The sequence below is a fragment of the Gracilinanus agilis genome, chromosome 2, assembly GCF_016433145.1.
Source record: "Gracilinanus agilis isolate LMUSP501 chromosome 2, AgileGrace, whole genome shotgun sequence".
NCBI classification, from domain to species: Eukaryota; Metazoa; Chordata; class Mammalia; order Didelphimorphia; family Didelphidae; genus Gracilinanus; species Gracilinanus agilis.
Genome location: NC_058131.1, coordinates 524,929,320 through 524,950,733, shown reverse-complemented (window position 1 = coordinate 524,950,733; position 21,414 = coordinate 524,929,320). Strand labels below are relative to the sequence as shown.

At 43.1% G+C, this 21,414-nt stretch overlaps 4 protein-coding genes across 4 annotated transcripts; 2 read left to right on the top strand and 2 right to left on the bottom strand.

Annotated features, from left to right (window-relative positions):
• The first annotated feature begins 232 nt into the window (after positions 1-232).
• SERF2 (small EDRK-rich factor 2) lies at positions 233-1,065 on the top strand. Its single transcript, XM_044665080.1, has 2 exons — positions 233-364; positions 909-1,065. The coding sequence occupies exons 1-2, from the start codon at positions 291-293 to the stop codon at positions 970-972; spliced, it is 138 nt and encodes a 45-aa protein (XP_044521015.1). The 5' UTR covers positions 233-290; the 3' UTR covers positions 973-1,065.
• Positions 1,066-2,212: 1,147 nt separating this feature from the next.
• SERINC4 (serine incorporator 4) lies at positions 2,213-6,484 on the bottom strand. Its single transcript, XM_044660012.1, has 12 exons — positions 6,380-6,484; positions 5,640-5,819; positions 5,254-5,432; positions 4,779-4,858; positions 4,556-4,649; positions 4,037-4,248; positions 3,685-3,780; positions 3,463-3,589; positions 2,989-3,061; positions 2,812-2,867; positions 2,580-2,705; positions 2,213-2,411 (listed from the first exon to the last, which is right to left on the bottom strand). The coding sequence occupies exons 1-12, from the start codon at positions 6,482-6,484 to the stop codon at positions 2,213-2,215; spliced, it is 1,527 nt and encodes a 508-aa protein (XP_044515947.1).
• Positions 6,485-7,194: 710 nt separating this feature from the next.
• HYPK (huntingtin interacting protein K) lies at positions 7,195-8,955 on the top strand. Its single transcript, XM_044662180.1, has 4 exons — positions 7,195-7,404; positions 7,626-7,681; positions 8,343-8,394; positions 8,796-8,955. Exons 1-4 carry the CDS (start codon positions 7,243-7,245, stop codon positions 8,889-8,891), a joined length of 366 nt encoding a protein of 121 aa, XP_044518115.1. The 5' UTR covers positions 7,195-7,242; the 3' UTR covers positions 8,892-8,955.
• A 194-nt stretch (positions 8,956-9,149) lies between these two features.
• On the bottom strand, positions 9,150-20,371 carry MFAP1 (microfibril associated protein 1). The gene is made up of 9 exons (XM_044662179.1): positions 20,220-20,371; positions 16,029-16,248; positions 15,122-15,251; positions 14,846-15,033; positions 14,221-14,329; positions 13,945-14,105; positions 12,232-12,391; positions 10,339-10,428; positions 9,150-10,246 (listed from the first exon to the last, which is right to left on the bottom strand). The coding sequence occupies exons 1-9, from the start codon at positions 20,296-20,298 to the stop codon at positions 10,064-10,066; spliced, it is 1,320 nt and encodes a 439-aa protein (XP_044518114.1). The 5' UTR covers positions 20,299-20,371; the 3' UTR covers positions 9,150-10,063.
• Between the last annotated feature and the right edge of the window lie 1,043 nt (positions 20,372-21,414).

Below are 21,414 nucleotides of genomic sequence, written 5' to 3'. Positions count from 1 at the left end.
CCAGTCTCCAGGGTTCCTTGTGCCAGCAATGCTTCCCCTTCTCCCCACCCCCAGCCCCTTTGGATCGCCTTCACCTAACCCCCCTTCCTCCTCTCAACTGGAGCTTCATCTTCCCTTCCCTCCTACCCCTCCCCCCTCCTCAGTTTTTCTTGGTCAGTGTCCTCAAAAGTGTCAGCTTTCCGGATTCCCAGGTTTGAGGGAGAGTCTTCTGTTAAGGGCCGGGGTACTCATCCTTTTTCTTTCCCTTTTTTGCAGGCGGTAACCAGCGTGAGCTTGCCCGCCAGAAGAACATGAAAAAGCAAAGCGACTCAGGCAAGGGAAAACGCCGGGATGACGGGCTCTCTGCCGCTGCCCGAAAGCAGAGGTAGCCCCAGGGAAGGGAGAGGGAGGAGGATCAGTTGAAGATGGAAGTGCCCGAGGGATTTAGAAGGGCATAGGATGGGGGAGGGTAGAGGCAAGAGGATGCAGAAGGGGCAGTCCCCGTTTTTCTCCTTTTTTCTCGGGTAGGAAGGACTAAGCCCTACAAATTGGCAGCTCAGGACCATATATGAGAGGCCTGAGTCTTAAGTTAAAGCCTTGGTTAGTTAAATTTTAAGTATTGCTGTGTTTCTGAGTGCAATATTCCCATCCTGTTTCTCTCCTACACTCCTTTCCTCCCTTGCCCCTTTGCTAAGTGTGCTGAAGTACACTCTGGGTCTGTATGGTGAGGTTTTTGACCCTTCAAAAAGCAGGCAGATGGCCTCTGAGCTCCAGCTCTTCTCTGTGGTCTCACAGAATTATGAGCATTTCACCGACACACTGAATTTACCCCTGTCCACATCCATTTTATCCTCTTTGCCCTTTATCCCCGGTGTCCTGTCCTTCTTTGCCCTCTGGTACCCCCAGTGCCCCATCATCTCTACCTCCAGGGACTCGGAGATCATGCAACAGAAGCAGAAAAAGGCCAATGAGAAGAAGGAAGAGCCCAAGTAACTCTATGGCTCATGCCCATCTCTCTTGCCCGTCGACTGTGTGCCTGGAGCCAGTCCCGTCATGCTCTCGCCTCCTCCTGTAGCGCTCACAGGTCCCAGAACTGATGGCATTCCCTTCGCCCTGTGTCTGCAGTGGGTTCCCTCTGTGCATCCTTCCCCCCAGGCAGCCTTGCTCTCCTCCAGGGCACTCCTGGGGGTGAGGAGGCCACCCTCTCCCAATGTTTTTTATTCCTATGGGGCTTACCCCAGAGTATTAAAAGTAGCTTTGTAATTCCTCTGATGCCTGTGTGACTAAGGGGTCCAATTGGCTGGGTGGGGATGGTGGGATGCTTTCTCTGACTGGAGGAGAAACATTTAGAAGAGTTGATTTGGAACTTGATAAGTGATGGGAAGAGGCCAATTATAGAAACAACCTTTATTCTATATTAACTACATAGATAGGGGAAATGAGTATGGAGGAATGCTGAGAACTTGTAAACCTCAGATCATTTCCTTTTCCTTTGTCTTTCTTGAACTTTTGAATCCTGCCTCTTTTAAATCAGCCTCAAAACTAGCTCAAGGCAAAAGAGGGGTCAAGTTAATTATCTAATAATAGTTACCTGACTTGTTGCTTTCTGTGCCTTCCTTCTTCCTCAGGCTGTTTGGTCAATACAAAGCTAATTTGGTAATTCACCTGATTTGTTTGTCTTCTAGTGGTGGCCTTTCCTCAAAGATGAGGATGATCCTTTTGTCCCCAGGGCTAGCTTGTACTTTTGGGGACTTGAATTCAGAATTCCAGAACCAATTTTACTTTGTCCAAATTAGAACAGTGTTCAAACTGTTTCTGAATCTTTCTGTGTTTCTGTCCCTCTGGTTGTCAGTCTGCTTCTGAGTCTCAGTTTCTCTCAATTTCTCTTGTTTTTTTTTTTCCCCCCTCTTCTCCCCTGGTATTATTGAAACAGTCTCCTCCCTTTCAGCTAGAGGCCTGAGATCTGAGAAGTTTTAGGTGGGGGTGGATGGCAGGTGTTTGGCTGCCTACTCTGGAGAGTGGGTTCTTTGCCAAGAACTGCTGTCCCAGAGAATTGGAGATCTCCCTCCCTGGATGAGTTGTGGTCAGGGCCCTTTACATCTTTATCCCAGAACTGCATAACTACCTCTGCCTTTTAGCTCAAAGGATAGAGCTAAAAAACCCTGTTTTTATGATGGGTTACTTCCTCTTTCCTGAACCCAACATTTTGGACAGAACAGCCAACAGACCCCAGTTACATAGAGACTTGGATTCGACGCCAGCGCCGACGTACAATATGACGGGTTCTGGAGGATCCAGTGGCTGGCCAGCAAGTTGGAGTCAGTAGCAGTCCCAAGTAGAGTAACACACAGGTCCAGCATGAGGCAATCTTGACCCAAAAGGTAGCCCAGCTACCTCTTGTAAATGTGGTTTCCAGCTCTGCCCCTTCATAACTGTGGGGGTCAAGATCTCTGTTCAGAAGGAGCAGACTCTTGGCTCTTAAATATCTTTTCATCACCCTAGGTTGATGGACAAACCCAACTCCCATCTTGCAGGCCCTTGGTGATTTCCCATTTCTTAGGAAGTCAGGGATCAAGGCTGTTGTACAGGATACTCCCTACCTGAACCAGTTAGTGAGAGTGACCATAACATAGAGAGAAGCCAGGAAGAAGACAAAGTGGAAAGCAGAGTAGCTGTAAGAGAGTCTGTGAGGTGTCTGTGGTGCACCTGAGCCTGCCTCCTTTCCACTGGGCCCTTTAGAGACAAGAGGCATGATTTAGGCTCCTGAGCATTGATTCCCTGACCCTCTAGAGCACCCTCATCCACTGTTATTTCATTTCCCCAACTTCATACTTGCCTCCTTCTTCTGGTGATAGATTGTCTGGGCAGCAGAAGCAGATGGAAGGCTTCTAAAAAGTAAGGATACATTTTTAAAAGGATGAGGAAGTGAGCTGTGGCGATAGTCCACAAGAGCAGGGTTGTGTATTTGGGATGTCAGGCACAGAAGGGTATTAAGATTTTGATCCTCACCTGAAACTCATATCTGTAAACCTTGACCATCCACAAAGGGCCAAATACCTCAGCCAGATAAGAAGCCTCATTACTGTGGGATAAGAGGGTTATTAACATGTAGAATGGTTTGTAATAGCAGGGTAAGAGTGAAGGGGGCTCATCAGGACCATGTTTAGGTATCCCTCATCTTACCTATCAGCTGTGGCAGTTCATTTTACAGGTGTTCAGCTGAGGCTAGGATTAGTTAAGTGCTCTCAACTGATTAACTGTGGGCTTTTAAATAGGTACTTGGATATTGACTTTGGGGACACAGATGGTAACCTGGTTCTGGCACTTGGTCTCTTATTTCCAGAAATTGCCCTCAGTCTTGGGGATGTTTCTTAATCTTTAGACCTCCTTAATTGTTCAGTCTCCAGTTTATGTTTTTGTTTGTCTTGCTCTCTTAATGCTTTGTACTTCTTGTAGCTCTCCCCTTTTGACACCTTTACTCACCAGGCAAAAAGCACACAGGCATACATGATTCCAGCACTCAAAATGGCCAGAGAGGTGTCTGGTGTCTGTGCCTCCATCTTGTTTGCTCCAGGCTGGCAGATAGTACGATTCTGTCCTCGAAGTAGCACTGTGGGGATGAAGTATGGAGTAGAGAGAAGGGAAATAGGAAAGTGCAGAAATAAATGGGAAAATGGCACGAAGAGCCCTGGCTTCTTTACTTACCCTTATCTGGGGGCCGGCTGGACAACGCAGAGAAAGTCAAATACATGATATAGCAGCTAATGATGGAGGCTTGTAGGGGGCCAGAGCAGGGCTGTTCTGAGAAGAGACATCAAAAACTATTGCTCTTTTAGGGGCAACAATAACTTCCCATCCCCAGGAAAATGGATCTGTCACTTATCCCAGAAATCTTGAACGCAGGACAAATTTGCCAAAAATTCCCAAAAGGGGAAGCTAGATTAGAAAGAACAAGAATAGATAGGGGACCAGAACCTGGCAGGCCCATTAGGGAAAAATCTCTTAATTGGTGTGTTTTTGTAGGGGAAGAGGGTTTTAGATCCTGAGATGTACACACTGAGGCGGATGCAGGGAGTGATGGAGAGAAGAGAGAGGATGCCACAGAAGCAAAGGTTCAGGCCAAGTAGAGCTTTGTTGAGCAGGCAGCCAGCAGGATGGGTATAGTGGTAGAATAGAAGTACTGCTCCTGTTCCAGCTATGATGTAGAAAATGATGGTGGCCAGCAGCACTGCCCCAAACCAGCGCCAATCCTGGGCAGCCCCTGTCAGCCTGTGTGGGTGTGAGAACCATGAATAAATAGCCCATGTCTGAAGTCCCCATCTGCTCATGGCTAGGGCCATTCTTGCTTCTTGCTAGATTAGGGCCAGCATGATTTCCTAGCCAAGATTCTCTGAAGTTTTTAACTGCTTAAGTGGATCCCACCTCATTCTACTTCCCAGGTAATATTGAGGGGCACTATCACATCATGTGAGAGAGACCACCCTAACTGCAGTTGCCACACTGCTGTCTGGACCCAGGACCTGTTTAGTTCTATCTCCCCGTCCTAGAGGTGATTTCCACGGAGATTCTTCCTCACCAGTTTTTGTTCCAAGTGTGAGCAAAGGCTGTGATGAGCACCAGCTGCAGCAGGATGAAAGCAAAGCCTCCACAGATACCCACATAGTGCCATGCTGCAGAGTGAACACCAATAAATAAATATACTTCAATTCCAATTTATCACTGGGTGTACTCCTCCCTCCTTCCCCCTTCTACCACCCCCCAGCTGATTAGCCAAGGTCAGAATGAATGCTGAAGGTTACCTGGAAAGATATGCTCATCTGGGATGTAGAAGGCAGCAGTACAAAGCCCCAGCAAGACCATCACCTTCAGGAGCCAGAAGCTGGGTCACAGGAGAGAGAATACGTGCTCAGGACAGAAGGAATAGGAAGGGATATAAATTATTAGGAGAGAAGGCATGTGATAGGATAATTATAATAGCTGACATTTGCAGAGCACTATAAAGTTTACAAAACATTTATTTCATTTGGTCCTTACAACTAAGGTAAGTTGTAACCTCATTGTAACAAAAAAACAACAACATAGTAACAAAATCAGAGACTGTGGGGGTGTAAGACTGCCAGAACTTTGCCCTGGTCTCTGCATCCTTATGGCCTGTGCTCCCAGATCTGCCCCCCATTTTAGCCCTTCTGTGAATTTACTCAATTTATCTCTCCCTTTTCCCCATTATTTCTGTTCTCACCTTTCCCCTACAAAAACTTTGTACTCCTGACATACCCATTATGCAGCCGAGCTCTGGGGCTAGTAGAAGAGTTGACATTAATCAGGATCACAGCTTGTAGCAAGTAGAAGGTAGCAGTGCCAGCACACACTCTATATACAGCCCCAGAGCCATTTGGCACTGGGCAGTCATTCTGTCCAGAGGGGTTGGTACACAGCCCAGAGGGGATCAGTACCTGGTAAACATCAGAAGGGAGAGCAGATTGGAATAATCAAATTGCATGGAAAGGATACTATTTTTTATATGAAAATTTGCTTCAAGTTCTTTTTTTTTTCACTTAGCTACATCCCCATGCTTCTCCCTGTTGCCCAGGTTTCCTTCACATTTCACCTTTTCCCCTACTTTCTTACCCTACTACCCCAACCACCCTCAATCTGTTGACCTCACCCACTTTGCCCCGGAGGGTGTCCAGGACTGTTCTGGAGAGGAGGAGGCAGCAAGTGGCTGAGGCCCCCACATGTAGAAGGGTGTAGAGCAGTCTGCTACTGGTTGACTCCTTGAGAGGCGGCAACCCAGAGTAGCCACAACTAGTACATGGGGCAGGGACACAGCAGTTTGATACCTGGGAACAAAGGTGATGTAGAATAGTCTTTTAAATTTCCTTTTAGGGATGCAGGGTTGGGGGTGGAGGGAATGGAGAAGGCTGAAAAATTATAGGAATCTGAATGGGATGGTATGGGGCTCTGCTCAGAAGGGACTAAGGTGAATGTATGTTAAGGAAGAGGTTAAATGATGAAGCAACCTTCAAGGGATCTTCCCAGGCCTCTGTACTCTTGAGTTCTGGATTCATTCTCATTTGTACTGGAGTTCTCAGATGTTCTGGGCTCAATGCAATGCTGCACACTCCAGTCTGAGGCCTTCATCAAGCAGACCTTGTTCCAAGAGAGTTGTTTACCCAGATCCTAAATTACATCCAATATCTGCCTCCTTTCTAGGAGTTCTGATGAGGGTTTTGAGGAAGGAACACAGGGGTTAGGAATACGGGAATCAGGAATATCACAGGCAGGGAAAGAAAATTGAGGAGGGGAAAGACTCCCAATTTGCAGCAAAAGTGGCTCCCATCTGTTCTTCCTTTCCTTATTCTCTGCCAAGAGTACATACACACAGCATGTGACCTCTCACCTGGTAGAAGACAGTTTTTCCCAGGGTAGTGTTGATCCAGCCCCACTGCTGGGTCAGGGGTAGGGATGGGGTAGGGCTTTTGGGAGGAGCCTTCACTTCTACCATCCCAGTCCTAGAGTCCAGAGGTCTAGTTGAGGCTTATACCGAAGTAAAAAGAAAACAATTTTCCCCGCTTGCGCATCCGGGTGGGGGTCGGGAGCAGCAGTTCGGCTAGATGGGGAGTAAGGACCCCAGCGAGAAGCAATCTGGCAATCCCATATCTCCTGGGCGGTGTTCTTGTGGACTTGCCAGTGTGGATGTGTGAGTGCTGTCTTCTCCCGCTGACTTCGGGCCCCACCTCCCTTTGTCCCCAAAGGCTCCTGGGCTATCTACAGATTAGGTGGGCAGTTTGCATATCTGGTTTGGGCTGGATTAACTGTTAATGGGTTTAGGATTTAACTTCATCCTTTAAAACCCTGCCTGGGTCAGAGGAAAGGGTCTGAACTAGAGGGTGATGTGAGCGTTCTTGGCAGGTTGGTAGTGGTGGCGGCTGTTTGAATCTCTGCGAGTATAAACTGCAGATGGGACCTCGGCATGGCTACGGATTGCGTTTTGGGCCGGCTGGAAAGTGGCAGAGGTGTGTACAGAGAGTCTTTAGCACTTCAGGAATGCCCGGCGCAGCCCCGCCCAACTCAGGGTTTGATCCCGCCCCTCTTCCCTAGGGAGGGGGCGTGGTTGCAGGGTCTTCGGGGCGGTGGCCGCTGGGAGCGCTGCAAGCTGACTTTGGTCTAAGATGCGCACGGAAGGGGCGGGCTCTACCCGGAAGTCGATGAGCGGTGGGTACGGAAGGGGCGGTGCGCGGGAGGCGGTGCGGCGGGATTGAGATGGCGACGGAAGGCGATGTGGAGCTGGAGCTGGAAACAGAACCGAGTGGCCCGGAGCGGCCGCCCGAGAAACCGCGGAAACATGACAGTGGCGCGGCCGACCTGGAACGAGTGACCGACTATGCAGAAGAGAAAGAGATCCAAAGCTCTAACTTGGAGACGGTGAGAGAGGGAGGGAAGGAGACGAGCAGGAGGCGGCATGTGGGGTGCGAGGAGACTGGCTCGGGTCTGGGGTGTTTAAGGGGGCGCGGATAGAGGGGCTTAGGTGGAGAGAGTAGAGGAGGAGGAGGGGGCTTGGAGCCGCGTGGACCCCAAAGTGTCCAGCTCCGGAAATTCAGGGGCTCGGAGCTGATGCCCCTGCCTGGCGTGTGTTCCTGCCCTAGGCGATGTCGGTGATTGGAGATCGGCGGTCCCGGGAGCAGAAGGCCAAACAGGAACGGTGAGCGAGTGCCCCAACTTTATGCGTAGCACCCCGAGCACTTTAAACCGACCCCTCGACGGAGACTGGTCTTCCAGACTGGTTCTGAGAGACACTGACTTTCTTCCTCAATGGTGCAGAAAAATGGGAATGAGCACGGAGTAACTGGGGATTTGTAGTTATCATCACCAAAGGTTTATGGAGTTACATTTACAAACACAAATGTGACATTTAATAAGAGCTAACGTTTATATCGAACTTAATTTGGTGCCTGGTACTCCAGCTATTGATCTTTACAACCCTGGGAAGTAAGCGCTATTATTATTATTCCTGTTTCACAGCTGAAGGAACTGAGGCCAAGAGGTTAAATGACTTACTTAGGGTCATACAACTAGTAAGTATCTGAGACTGGATTTGAATTGGGTTTTCCTGACTCCTCTAATCATTGTGACACCTAGCTGCCTTCATTCTGTAATTGGGTTCACTGTGCTCTTGGAATGCCTAACTCCCTTCAAGGCTCAGCTTAGACACTTATCTATTAGGTGAGGCCTTTCCTCATTGTGGAAGCTGTTAGTGCTCTGATTCCCCCAGCTACTTTTAAGATTCTCAATTTCTTCTGTGTCCCTAGTGCCTTGTCCTCAATAAATCTTAGCTGAAAATATTCACAAGTAATTATTTGCAGGGAGAAGGAACTGGCCAAAGTTACAATCAAGAAGGAAGATCTGGAACTGATTGTAAGTATGTTGACAATGGTAGTTTTAAGTGTAATAGGGACCACTATAATATAGAACATCTTTTGCCTGGGGATGAGGAAAACAGGCACAATGTTTTTCTAAAGTCTCTAAATAAGAGGACCATAGTACCAGATGCCTCAACATTTTTTTTTAAAATTTTTATAAAAACCCTTACCTTCTGTCTTGGAATCAGTACTGCAGGCTAGGCAAGGGGGTTAAGTGACTTGCCCAGGGTCACACAGCTAGGGCATGTCTGAGGTCAAATTTGAACCCAGGACCTCCCATCTCTAGGCCTGGCTTTCAATCCACTGAGGCACCCAGCTTCATCTTGATGACAGCTTCTAGTTCTATAGTTTTTGCTATATACTTGGATTTTTTTTATATTTCTCTTTTCCCTGCAGATGACAGAGATGGAAATCTCACGAGCAGCTGCAGAACGTAGTTTGCGAGAACACATGGGCAACGTAGTAGAAGCTCTAATTACCCTTACCAACTAACCTTTGCATGGCTAGGCCTGGATGGACTTATTTATTGCAATAAAGGTTTTTTCTTTCCACTGTCCTATTGTGTGGCATTTTGTTGATAGACGGGGATGGGGAATGATAAAGTCATTGAAACTCCTGGTGGTTGTGTCTTTTTGTAATATCATTTTTGCAATAATTGTCTTCTTTAGGCTGTCGACAACTTTTAACAACTCTGAAAGTTGTAAAATAGTTAAAAATTCAACACGAGTTGCTTCTATAAAGGAGATAAAAAGACTTAAGGGAAAACTTTATTTAAATTTATACAAGCCACATTACCAGCACATCAATGAAGCTCAAGCCACATCTTTTTGAAATAGGATATTAGTATCATTTCCCTAGTTAACATTCTACTCATCACTTGCATTGTGGCCAAGTGAGCAACTTCAGGTTTAAAACATGTTATGAGTAATAGTGGTTGGTACTTATATTGAAACTTAATGTTAAGTGGTTTAATTAAAGGAAGGTAAAGTGTTCTACTGGCAATGGAAATTTCAGGGTGGTATGGGCTTTAGAACATGGGACACATTTTTCTCTGAAATTAAATGTAAGGAAGCCAGAGCAAATTAATTTTGTTCATTTGCTGGTCTGGAGAAATTTAAAAAGGTGGGAGCTTGTGCTGGGCTTCTAAGGGTTTTTGATTTATAAGGTATAGGTTGTTTTCTTTTATTTTCTCTCTGCCTTAAGGTTTATGGGGAGAATAAATTATAGGTTGTGGCACATATATAGATGAAATAAAATTCAAGACGAGAAAACATATGCTAGGAAAATGTCAAAAAAAGGTTTTTTTTTTTTTTTAATAAGCTTAATTTCCCTATGTTACTTCTCCTAACTCTAAGGAGATACTGTATTACTTCTTTGTAACCTATGTTACACATGTGAGACTTTGAAGCCAGAGTTGGCATGAGAAGTGACGAAAACAAGTCTAGGATCCAGTCACCAAGCTCAGGCTTAAGACTCATATCTGGATATTGCTTTTCAGCATTAAAAAAGTCCTCTTATGGTCCCTTGTTTTATCGTCCCTTAGGTATAAAAAGGGTGCTAGGCTGCAAAGGTGCCAGAGGTTCCACATGAGCAATCTTGAAAAAAATAAAACCCCAAAAAGACTTCCCCATGTGTCCATTGTCAGGGAAGTAGGAGGTTGAATCCTAGGTAGTTTTTCTTTTCTTGGCAGATGGCCTCTCAAATACATCTCGTACCCCAGCTGCTTTTTGCTTGAAGAACTTGGTATTTTGGGCACTCTCTTGACCCCAAGCTGAATCAAAGGAAGTGGTGTCTTGATCGACAAGGTGGGTGTATTTGGTTCTGCCTGATCGTCCAAAGTTCTTGACCTGAGGGGAGAGAGAATGAATTAACAATCTCATATGCAGAAACTATCCTAGACCTTAATCTACTCACTCGGACATGTTACAGTCTCCTATACCTGCATAACTTTGGGAAGAATAGTCTTATTGAAGTGATCCTCCAGGGTGGGAGCACTGAAATCTCTTTTGTAAACTTCTTCATCTTCATCCTGCAGGTAAGAAAAGACCCATGGTCAGATTACACATCATATCGTTTAGTAAAGCAAACATTTCACTTTTTGCACCATGCACTTTTAAGGAGGAACACAGAAGGCGCTGTTTTTGTCCTTACAAGATTTTACAACCTAGCTAGGAAGATAACTAAATGAAGTAACATCTAAGCAGGTGTTAAAGGTTATGAAAGTGCGGTGAAAATTAAATGTAAAGGGAAAGATCACAATCAGGTAGTTAGTCAAAGAGAGCTTGGTGGAAGAGATACTTGTTTCACATACTCAAACAAACTGGAACTTTCTTGGCACTTTTTTCTACTTCACAGGAGGATGTCTTTATTAAAAGCTCTCTAAGCCAGAGCAACAGACTAGAAATTCAGGGTTCAGTTTTAAATATAATCAACTACTTCTGGCCTAGGGTAGCTAGGTGGTGAAGTGGATAGTGTTGGGTCTGGTGTTAGGAAGATTCATCTTTCTGTGTTGAAAACTGTGTGCCTCAGTTTCCTCATCTGTTAAATGAGCTAGGGGAAAAAATGGTGAACTATTCCAATGTCTTTGCCAAAAAACCCTCAAATGAGGTCATAAATAATCAGACTTGACTAAAATGACTGAACAACCTCAGGACCTAAGTTTTAAGGGATCAGAAACCCAAACTGTTCCTTACGCATTTTCACAGAAGTCAATCTGCTTCACCCTTTGGCCAACACTTTTTGTCCAGTCTCAAAAGCAGTAAGTAGGTGAGAATGTGTACCCCAAAGCACTACCTTTCAAATGCTATCAAACAATGCTTTACTGTTCTAACCTCATTTAGTTCTGGCCCACCAGTGGAAAATCTTTGGAGAAATAAAAGCCAGTACTCATTTTTATTATAGCACAAGAAAAGTCCATGATCTCCTGGGCCCTAGACATGGCAAAAACCCAAGAGCTAGAAAAATGACAGTAAAGCAGACTAATGACTAAATGCTGAAAATGATTTTAGGAGGGGAGGGAGGCAAGCTAATTTTCATTGAAAAGCTTATCCTTTGATTTGACTACTGATTGGAGAGGGTGAGTTTCCTCAAGAGCTAGTGTTTCACTGTAACTCGATTAACACTGAGAAATCATCTAAATTTATTTGGTATGTATAAGAGTTTTGAATACTGTCATTCATTCCCTATTCAGTTAGGCCTGCACTAGAAATGTTGTTAGTGCTCAAAATACCATCTGACAAAAAATCTCATTTGCTGATTTGACTTTGCCCCTTATGTAAAGGGGAAAATGGTATTGTCCCATAAAATCCCCTGCTTTCTATTTAATCTTAGAGCTACTCCTTGGTAGTTAAGAAGTGTTTTTCCTCATGTTGCTAAAACAATTCATTCGGGGTATGGGCATAAGCTAAGTCAGTCTGACTTGCTGTCAATAGAAAGGCAAGTTTATTTTATCAGTTTTCTCTGGTCCTATGGACCACAGTAGGGCAGTTTAATGCATTTTTTTCCTCTACCAAGAATAAGACCAATCAGTGCCCTTCACCAAACACAAGAAAAGTGACTATAGTGAAAAGAGGTAGGATCATAAGTCTAGTGCCAGAAGGGACCTAAGAGGCCATTTAGTCCAACTTTCTTATTTTACAGATTAGGAAACTAAGGACCAGGAAAGTTAAATGACTTGCTCAAGGTAGCAGAGATAGTAATATCTGAGGCTGGATTTGACCCAAGCCTTTAATTCCAGAGAAAGTGCTCTTTCCATTGTATTATAGGTGATAGAACTGTTCATAAAGGTTTTTTTTTCCTTCCTCTTTCCTCTCTTTCTCTTTTCTTTGCTTACCATGAAAAAAGCACCCCGGTGATAGTACTTCTGCAAGAATTTGTATTTGCCCTTAACGGCTTTGTTGGTAATAACTTTGCCATTTGCTCGGAGTTCAGCTCGTCTTTCTTCTTCTGTCAGGTTTCGCATGCGTTCAATCTCTGCTTTCTCCTTCTCAATCCTATTCAAGGCCGAAAATTATCAATGCTGATTCAGTTTAGTTAAAACGTTAGGACAGGAAAATAAGGGAGTGCCTAGCCCTTTTCTCCAAGCAAATCAGCCACCCAGTCCCTGCCTTTGGGGAGTCAAGCTCTAAAGTCAGGTTTAGGAGATATTTACGGTAAGAGGTAAGTCAGTTTGACTTGTGTCATAACGATGTTATAGTGATAAGGATACTGTGGAAGAAAATGCTCAAGAAGCGTGCATAGAGTTGTCTCAGGAAATCCATTTATAACAAATTACGTAGGATAATGGTTCCCAATGGTTTAAAACTGATCTATTTTATTATTATTTTATCTTATAACACCCATTCTCCTTATTCCTAAAGTTTTGGGACATTTAAAAAAAATCAAAGTGAATTAAATTTAACTTTTCTGAACATTTGATAACATCCCAAAAGATGACTGTAAAGGTGTCAATATCATAAAATCAAGGTTAGGAATCTTTAATCTTTACTATGGCTCCATGATTTGCTAGAATAATGTTTCTTAATGCCTGGATGAGACCATGAGACTATGGTGGGCTCTGGAGTTACTGGCAAGGGTTCTAGGACTTCATAGCCGAATTCATACATAAGCAAACATCTTTTGCAAATATTTATTCTAATATTCTTCAAATGTATATAAATGTTGTGACTAAAGATATTTCTTCAAAAGCATGAATGAATTCATTATGACTTTCTGTTTGTATTTTCTCAATGAATACTAATTAGTAGTATAATTACTTTGGGAGGGGGAAAATGATATTTTTATGTTAAAAAGATCCCCTTAGGGGCAGCTGGGTAGCTCAGTGGATTGAGAGACAGGCTTAGAGACAGGAGGTCCTAGGTTCAAATCCGGCCTCAGACACTTCCCAGCTGTGTGACCCTGGGCAAGTCACTTGACCCCCATTGCCTACCCTTACCACTCTTCCACCTATAAGTCAATACACAGAAGTTAAGGGTTTAAAAAAAAAAAAAAAAGATCCCCTTACACAAAAAGATTAGGAATTATTGCTCTAGAACAGAGATTGTTAATGTCAGGTCTATTAACTCCCCCTATCCCCCCCATATAATTTAAAACCCTTACCTTCTGTCTTAGAATCAATACTGGATATTGGTTCTGAGGCAGAAGAGCAGTAAGGGCTAGCCAATGGGGGTGAAGTGACTTGCCCAGGGTCACACAGCTAGGAAGTGTCTGAGGCTATATTTGAACCCAGGACCTCCTGTCTCTGGGCCTGGCTCTTAGATCTACTGAGCCACCTGGCTGCGCCCTGTTAACTTGATTAAAAAAATTTTTTTTGATAATCACTTCAATATAATTGGTTTACTTTATAATCCTATGTCTTTTATTTTACACATTTAAAAACATTATTCTGAAAAGGAACCCATAGGACTCCTAAATTTCCAAAGCAGTCCACAACACAATGACTAGGTCTGATTCTTTTTGGACAAGATGGTCAACAGGACACCAAGGCCATTGGTCTTACATCTGCTATATTCCCACCAACAAAACAGCAGCCCATTCTAATACTCACGCTTCTCGATCTTCTCTGTCCCGTTTGATTCTTTTCAGCTCCCGAACTTTCCATGCCTCATATTCCTCCTCATCATTCTCATCATCTGTGTTGAGTGCATCTAGGGCAGCCAAGGAACGTTTGTTTTCCTCCAATTCCTTCTTTGTCTCCTCTTCCACAATCTAAACAGGAAAAGCCAATCAGCCCATAGTTCACAGGTGATGAAGTAGTCCTCATGGGATAACCCCAACTGCACAATCCTCCACCCAATGTTTCTCAATGAGGCCATGCTGGCACCTTGAGCGTATACTTGCGCCTCTCCTCAGCCAGACGTTTTGCCTCTTGCTCCAACTCCTTCTGTTTCAGTGCTTCTGCCTCACGTTCTTGAACTGTTACACGGTCCTTCCTGCAGCAACAAGACCCTATTAGTATCCTGAAGCTACTATGTATCAGTATGCAGCTATTCTGAACCACATTCTATGAGAGCCAAACAACCTAAGGGTACAATTCTCTGCCAGAAGCCATAGTCACTGTGGGCCCTTAGAGAAACAGTGTTCCATTGATCTTAGGGTGTTCATTGCTTAGCTTAAGCAAAAATTTACTGGTTCTCAAGTAGTATAAGCTCTATTGAAGATGAGAAATTATGAATTAGGATTCTTTCCACCTAAATTTCACCCACTAAACTTTGGGCTTTCTAGATCTTTGAACCCTTGCAAACATGAAAGTGAGGTGACTTCAGATCCAGACCTTCCTAACACTTTTCCCATCCATAAGCAGAGAGAGCTTCATGGTTTCTGAACTTGCAATGACTATATATTTCAGCTTGATGTTCCCCTAAGACAATATGGGGCTTTAAAAGGCTTGGAGTAGTCTAGTAGTCCTTTGTCTTCTGTAGTCTGAGCCTAGAAGGTTTTGTACTTACTTTCGGATGAAAACAGGCTTGAGACGGGGTTCCATTTCATCCTCACTGTCTGTATATTCTTCATACTCAGACTCTGATTCAGATTCCTCCCCAGAATGCCCTTCATCTTCCACTTCCATGACCTCCATCTCCTCATTTTTCCTCTCCTGTGCTCGCTGACGCATCATACCACGCCGCCACTCAATTTCCTGTCAGGGGCACACAGAGAGTGATCACCAACATAGCCTCTACATGCCTATAATGATTTCCATTTCCCCAACCATTCCCTTCCTCTACCTCATCATCAATTTCTTCCTCCTCTTCCTCACTACTGTCTTCTCGCTCCATTCGCCTTGCATCTCCTTCTACTTCAGAATCGCTTTCTCCCACTACTTCAGGTTCTACTATTTTCCGATGCCGAGCCAACCTGCAAGAGAATCATATCCTCCAGTACACAGTGTATAAATGCTAGAGACAGGTTGGAGTTGGGGCAGGCTCATGTTTGCATCTCACCACCCATTCTGTACTTAAAGGGCCTTTTTGGTATTTTTGCACCAGACCTATGATTTCACTGGTTTTGGAAAATCATGATGAAAATGTAGTCTAGCAAATGTTCATTAAGTAGTTAGGTGATTTGCCCAGGGTCATGGACCCAACAACCCATTTTTATTTAAATAATTCCTCCCCCTCAAAAGCCGGTGTTAACACTATTAAAAATATCATTTCCATTACCCAAAGAGGAAACTAAGGCACAGAGAATTTATGTAGTTTTACCCAAAGTTTCAGTGAGAAAGTATATAGTTAAGTTGGCCTTGGGGTGCACAAGCTTCAGGATATGAATCAGTGGTTTCTCTAAAGGTCTGGCTGGATAACGTTCTAGGAAATACAAGGACCTTTGTTGACCTTCTTATGTGGGATACTTAATATGGTCCTGACTTAAACAACATCAATATAACCCTCTAATAAACTACAACAATCTTTAAGATGGGTAGGTAAGTAAAGCATGATGATGAGTTCATTTAATTCTTTAACATTTCTGCTAAACAGACTTTTTTCTTCACTCAATCCATGCCTTCTGTTCTCTTAATGAGTTAATTAAGAGTCCCAAGGTAGGTGTGTATGTGCATTGTTTCATAGTTTTTTTTAAAGACCATAACCCACAATGAGGGGTTCAGATACAGGGAACTAGAACTCTGACCATTACCTTTCTTCAACATCTTCATTAATGCGATTCTGTAAACGTCGAAGCCGGGGATCACTAGGTGAATCCTCTTCCTGTTCCTCAGGCTCTGCTTCTTGCTCCTTGGCTTTCTTGATGAACTGAAATTCCTCATCCTCCTCATCAGAGGACTCCATAGGTGCGTAGTCTGGCCTTTTTCCAGATACATAACGTTTCACTTTCACTTTCTCCATTGAAATCTCCCCTGGATAAGGAAGAGAACTCATTAGGTTCCAAAAGGTTCTTTGTAACCAGTCCTTTAATCCCTTAGGGATTTCATGAGTTATTGATTGGTATTACAACTACAATATCTTAGAAAATTCATACATAACACTTGTTTTGTCTTCTAAGCAATTTAATTCAATGAATTTATTTATTGCTTATGTGCCAGCATTTAGTTCATAGGGTAGGACCTGGAACTAGAAAGGACCTTAATTCGGGAATTCTTAACGCAGAATTTATGAATGTGTTTTTTAAATACTTTGATAACTGCAACAGATTTAGCTATTATTGGCAATACAATGATTTGGGACAATTCTGAGGGACTTATGACAAAGAATGCTATCCATCTCCAGGGAAAGAACTGTTGGGAGTCAGAATGCAGGAAAGCATATGATTTATCTATCACTTGTTTTGAGTTTATGCTTTGGAGTTTTGGTTTTATAAGATTACTCACTTTCAAAACTGAACACTATGGGAATTGATTTGCATGATAATACATGTATAACCCAGATCAAATCATATGCCAGTCCCAGGATGGGGAAGGGAGGGAGGAAGATAAGTTTGATTATATAACTTAGGAAAACTTATGTGGAAATTTGTTATTATATGTAATTAGTAAAACAACATAACATAAAACAACTTTGGCATTTGTATTTAAATATAATTGATATCTTTATAACAGATTATATATTTTATTTTATGCATTTAGTGAGATGGAGATGTATGTTGAATAATTTGGTTTGGCTGGAGGACATAATATGTACAGAGGAATATTATAATGCACATTTGAATAGGTAGGGTAGGGGCAGATTGTGGGGGGCCTTGCATATTGATATACTGAAGAGTTTTAGCAGTTTACATGACAAGAACTATGCATAAAGAATATAAATCTACCAGTTGTGTTAAGGATGGCTTCTGGGAGGATACAGTGGAGACTAGAAGATATGTTAGTCTAGGCAGGAGGTAAGGAAAATCTGTACTGTATAGTAGCAGTAGAAATAAATGGTAGAAGGAATGTAACTAGCTACAGGGATGGAATCAATATACTTTGATAATCGACTGGCTAAGGGAGGTGAAAAAATGTCAACAATAACATCATAATAACATCATAGTTCTGAACATAGGTAAATGGTAGTGGTACTGAAATAATGAAATTAGGTAGAGGAAACAGATTTTGGATGAGTAAATTTGGTTTTAGATTTGGTGGTCTGAGGTGTCTTTGGGACACCAAAGTAGAGATATCTTGTAGATAGAAGGAGGTGTATTTAGAACTCAGGGCTACAGATTTGGGCATTATCTGTGTAAAGGTAATAATGATGAGCTTGTTAGGTGAGAGTGTGGAAAAAAGACAATAAGGGTCAGAAGAGATCCTCAAGGAGACAATCACTCAGATGATCAGGGAGATAAGGAAGTAATAAAGGAATCAGATGAGTGGTTAAAGGCGGTAATATTTATCACAGCAGAAGTGTGATGTTTCTGATGGTAAATGGAAGAGTTATATAGAAAGGGGATTGGCCACCAAGATTTGAATGTTGCAGAGTGCTCAAGTGCAGACTAAAAATTGCTGTTTAATTTGCTGATAAGGATTAGTGGCCTTTGAGAGCATAGTTTTGGTAGAGTGGGAGTACTAGATGAAACAAACAGTCTTGCATTTCTAACTGGCTGGTAGATGTTTTGCCAGACCCTAAAGTCAATATGTCTAAAACTAAAATGATCATCTTTCCTTACCTCAAGCTGCACCTCTGCTCAATTTCCTATTTTTGTTATTATTCTGGCTTAAAACTTTAAAGTAGTTTTTAACTCTCTGATCTCCTTTGCTCATACATCTAGTGAATGGCAAATCTTAATTCGTTCTTCCCCAAAACTTTGGAATTCATCCTTTCTTTTCCATTTCCACAACTTCCATCCTTGTTCAAGCCCCTATCTAGACTTCTATAATTGTTCAATTGGCCTCCTTGCCTTTAGTTTCTGTCCCTTCCAATCCATATGCATATTCATCTGAGATGAATTTTCCAAAACATGACTGTATGATTCAATGTCTCATTCTACAATGTTTAATGGCTCTATGATTGCTTATTAAATTTTATTTTTATTTTATATTTTATCCATCTTCTTTAGCTTTCAATCTTATCATTCCCCTGGAACTGCTCTCTCTAAAACGACAAATGATCTTAGTTGCCAAATTCAATGACCTTTTCTTAAATCCTCATTCTACTTGACTACTCTGGCCTTTGACGATTGTTGATTGTTCTCCCCTCTTCTCTCTGGGTTTTTGGGACACCACTCTCTCCTTGTTCTCCTCCAATCTGACTGCTTCTTCTCTGTATCCTTTGCTGGACCCTCTCCCATATCACATCCTTTAAATATAAGTGTCCTGGGCACTTTTCTGCTGGTACTTCACTTGTTGAATTCATCAGTTTCCACAGTTTTAATCACCATCTCTATACTGACGACTCTCAAATCAATCTATTCTGCTCCAATCTCTCTGCTCTACTCCAATAGCTTTTCAGACATCTCAAACTAGCTATCCAGTTGATACTGTAAACTCAAATTATATCTAAAATGGAACTCTATTTTCTCCCTAAACCCTTAAACACATTCCCTCTGTTCACTAATGTAGTGTAACATCATCTTCCCAGGTTTTCGGATTAGCAACCTAAGAGTCATCCTGGATTCTTCCCTATTTCTCACTGCCCTCCTCCATCCTTCCAGCTGTTGCCAAGAAAATACCTCTTGAATACATTCCCTTCTGTCCTCTGACACTAACATCACCCTGCTGCCCTCATATCCTCCTACTTAGATGGTTTACCTGCCTTAGGTCTTTCCACACTCTTTCATTCTTTCACTAATATGATTTTCTTGAATCGGTAGGGTGAGGTTGATCATGCTACCTTCTCTACTCAATAAACTCCATTGGCATTTTTATTGCTTCCAGGATAAAATGAAAATGCTGTTATTCAAAGCCCTTCATAATCAAGCCCCCTCATACCTTTTCAAGACTTCTTACACCTTATTTCCCAACAAGTACTCTTTAATTTAGAGACACTGGTCTCCTAGTTGTTTCATGAACAAAACACTTCATCTTTCAGCTCTGGGAATTTTCTCTGAATGTTCCCCATGCCTGGATTTCCTTTAATATTCCAAATAAAATCCCACCTTCTAAAGGAAGCCTTCCCTGACCACTCTTAATTCCGCAGCCTTCTCTCTGTTAATTATTTCCTATTTATAGCTTGCTTTTTATATATGTTTGCATGTTGTCTCCACCATTAGATTGTAGACTCCTTAAGGGCAGGGTCTAGCTTTGGTCTTTTGTATTCCCAGCACTTAGTGATTGACTCATAGTTGGGGCTTAATTAAATGCTTATTTATTGACTGACCATCTACTCATCCTTTATTACTCAAATTATCCTCCCTTCTGTTGCCTTCTCTGATTATCCATAGCAGTAGAAGGTCTACTACCCTCCTTTTTTCTCCTACAACACTTAGGTTACAAATTTCTTATGGTATTTATCTTGTACTGTATATATTTACATACGAACACCATTCTACTCCTTCCCCCGCCCCCCAGACTGTAAGCTACTTGAGGGCAAGAATCCTATTCTCTTTTACAACTGTATATACAACATAGCCTCTTTTATAACCAGATCTAAATGATCTGGAGGGAAAAGGCGGGTGTAGGCAAGCGTGGACCCAGCGGTGGGGACTACAGACTAAATGGGGTTGGGGTGGAGGGAAGGCTGGAAAGAAAGTTGGCTTCCTTAGTAAACCTGGCCCAGGAGGAATTTTATAATCGGAAGTTCAGAGTGGTAACACTGGGAGATGAACAACGAAGCTCGGTCAGCAAGCATGGGGGCCAGAAGTCAGGGTCTTAGGGTACCAGGACACTGGGGAATTTTGGGGGAGGGGGGTCGCTGCCTACAGGAAAACCGGGCGGGGACGGGCTAGGATCCTTACCTTTCTCATTGCGAACCGGGACGGCCCCGGCCGTGGAATGAATGGGGGGCTGCTTCATGAGGGCGCTGGGGACCGACATGATGGCAATAGCGGTGGCGGCTGCGGCAGCCCCCGAACCTGAGATACGGAACAGTCAACACAGACAACAAACGACCTCCCCTCTTCTCTTCCGGATGTAGCAACGAGTTCGCGAGGAGAGAGGCACCGGAAGTATCAGCCGAGTGAATTGTGGGGTATTGGATGACTTGTAGGACCGTCCGGAAAGGCGAGTGGTGCGGGATGTTAGTGCGCAGGCGCCAGTCACGTGACCCTCCTAAGTTGGGGCGGTGCCTACTTAAGCAGGCGGGAAATTCACTTTTTCTCGAGTGTACTCCGACTTGTCCCTGGTTGGTTCGGATTCGGAGAGCAAAAATCCCAGGTTGGACTTTGAGAGTCGGAAAGGAAAGGAATGGGTCCGAGAGGAGTGGGAGGTGGCCCTTGTTGGTATGAAAGGCAGAGTAGGCTCTTGCGCAGAGGGGATGGGAAGGCATCTTCTTGGCTGTGACGATGATCCAGAGTAGTTGATTGGGTTCCGAACCTTAGATGCCACTAGCTTTCGAGATCTTAGGATTCCGAATTAGAAAGGACTTTAAAAAATCATTTAAGTATAAAGAGTAGCCTTTAGTAGGTGGTTTTGGGTCTTTCAGTGGGTGTGAGTCGTGGCCCTGAAACTTTAAGGATTTGACTCGTTTGAATGTTATACAACTTTTACAGTTTTAAAGTAAAAATTTAAACTTTTTTAAAAGTATGTAACTTTTCTTTGCCAGTTATAACTTTTACTTTTGCCTAAAATTTTGTTTGATTTTATTTATTCATCTGTTTTAGCCTGAGAGTCAAGGCCCTGTACAACCTAGTTGCTTTTTACCATTTCTAACTTCATTCTTCCTCAATACAAATCTTTTACGTTCCTATCAGTGTTTAGGAATAGGCCCAAGTTATGATTTATAAAGGAGGCGGGTGAGCTCTTGACCTGCAATGCTTTCTTTCCTGGCTGGTCACCTCAGAGTCTATTCTATTTCTTCAGTGTATTTGCATTCAAACCAATTTGCCCGGTACTTAGGGAGCATTTGTTGTGGGGACTGAGAAGGAATACAAAGAAATGTAGTAAAGTCTATCTTTCTGGAGCTTAAGAGAAGGCATCTGTATGAAGAAGGTA

What these genes read in the sequence shown, in the direction of transcription:
- HYPK (XM_044662180.1), top strand. Translation starts at nt 7,243, where the DNA reads ATGGCGACGGAAGGCGATGTGGAGCTGGAGCTGGAAACAGAACCGAGT. An exon ending in AAAGCTCTAACTTGGAGACG is followed by an intron (nt 7,405 to 7,625) that starts GTGAGAGAGGGA and finishes TTCCTGCCCTAG; the next exon opens with GCGATGTCGGTGATTGGAGA. An exon ending in AGGAAGATCTGGAACTGATT is followed by an intron (nt 8,395 to 8,795) that starts GTAAGTATGTTG and finishes TTTTCCCTGCAG; the next exon opens with ATGACAGAGATGGAAATCTC.
- MFAP1 (XM_044662179.1), bottom strand. Translation starts at nt 20,298, where the DNA reads ATGTCGGTCCCCAGCGCCCTCATGAAGCAGCCCCCCATTCATTCCACG. An exon ending in CCCGGTTCGCAATGAGAAAG is followed by an intron (nt 16,249 to 20,219) that starts GTAAGGATCCTA and finishes TTCCTTATCCAG; the next exon opens with GGGAGATTTCAATGGAGAAA. An exon ending in AGGAAGAAATTGATGATGAG is followed by an intron (nt 15,034 to 15,121) that starts GTAGAGGAAGGG and finishes TGCCCCTGACAG; the next exon opens with GAAATTGAGTGGCGGCGTGG.
- SERINC4 (XM_044660012.1), bottom strand. Translation starts at nt 6,484, where the DNA reads ATGGTAGAAGTGAAGGCTCCTCCCAAAAGCCCTACCCCATCCCTACCC. An exon ending in GAAAAACTGTCTTCTACCAG is followed by an intron (nt 5,820 to 6,379) that starts GTGAGAGGTCAC and finishes CTTTGTTCCCAG; the next exon opens with GTATCAAACTGCTGTGTCCC. An exon ending in CACTCCCTGCATCCGCCTCA is followed by an intron (nt 3,781 to 4,036) that starts GTGTGTACATCT and finishes GTCTCTTCTCAG; the next exon opens with AACAGCCCTGCTCTGGCCCC.
- SERF2 (XM_044665080.1), top strand. Translation starts at nt 291, where the DNA reads ATGAAAAAGCAAAGCGACTCAGGCAAGGGAAAACGCCGGGATGACGGG. An exon ending in GCCGCTGCCCGAAAGCAGAG is followed by an intron (nt 365 to 908) that starts GTAGCCCCAGGG and finishes CTCTACCTCCAG; the next exon opens with GGACTCGGAGATCATGCAAC.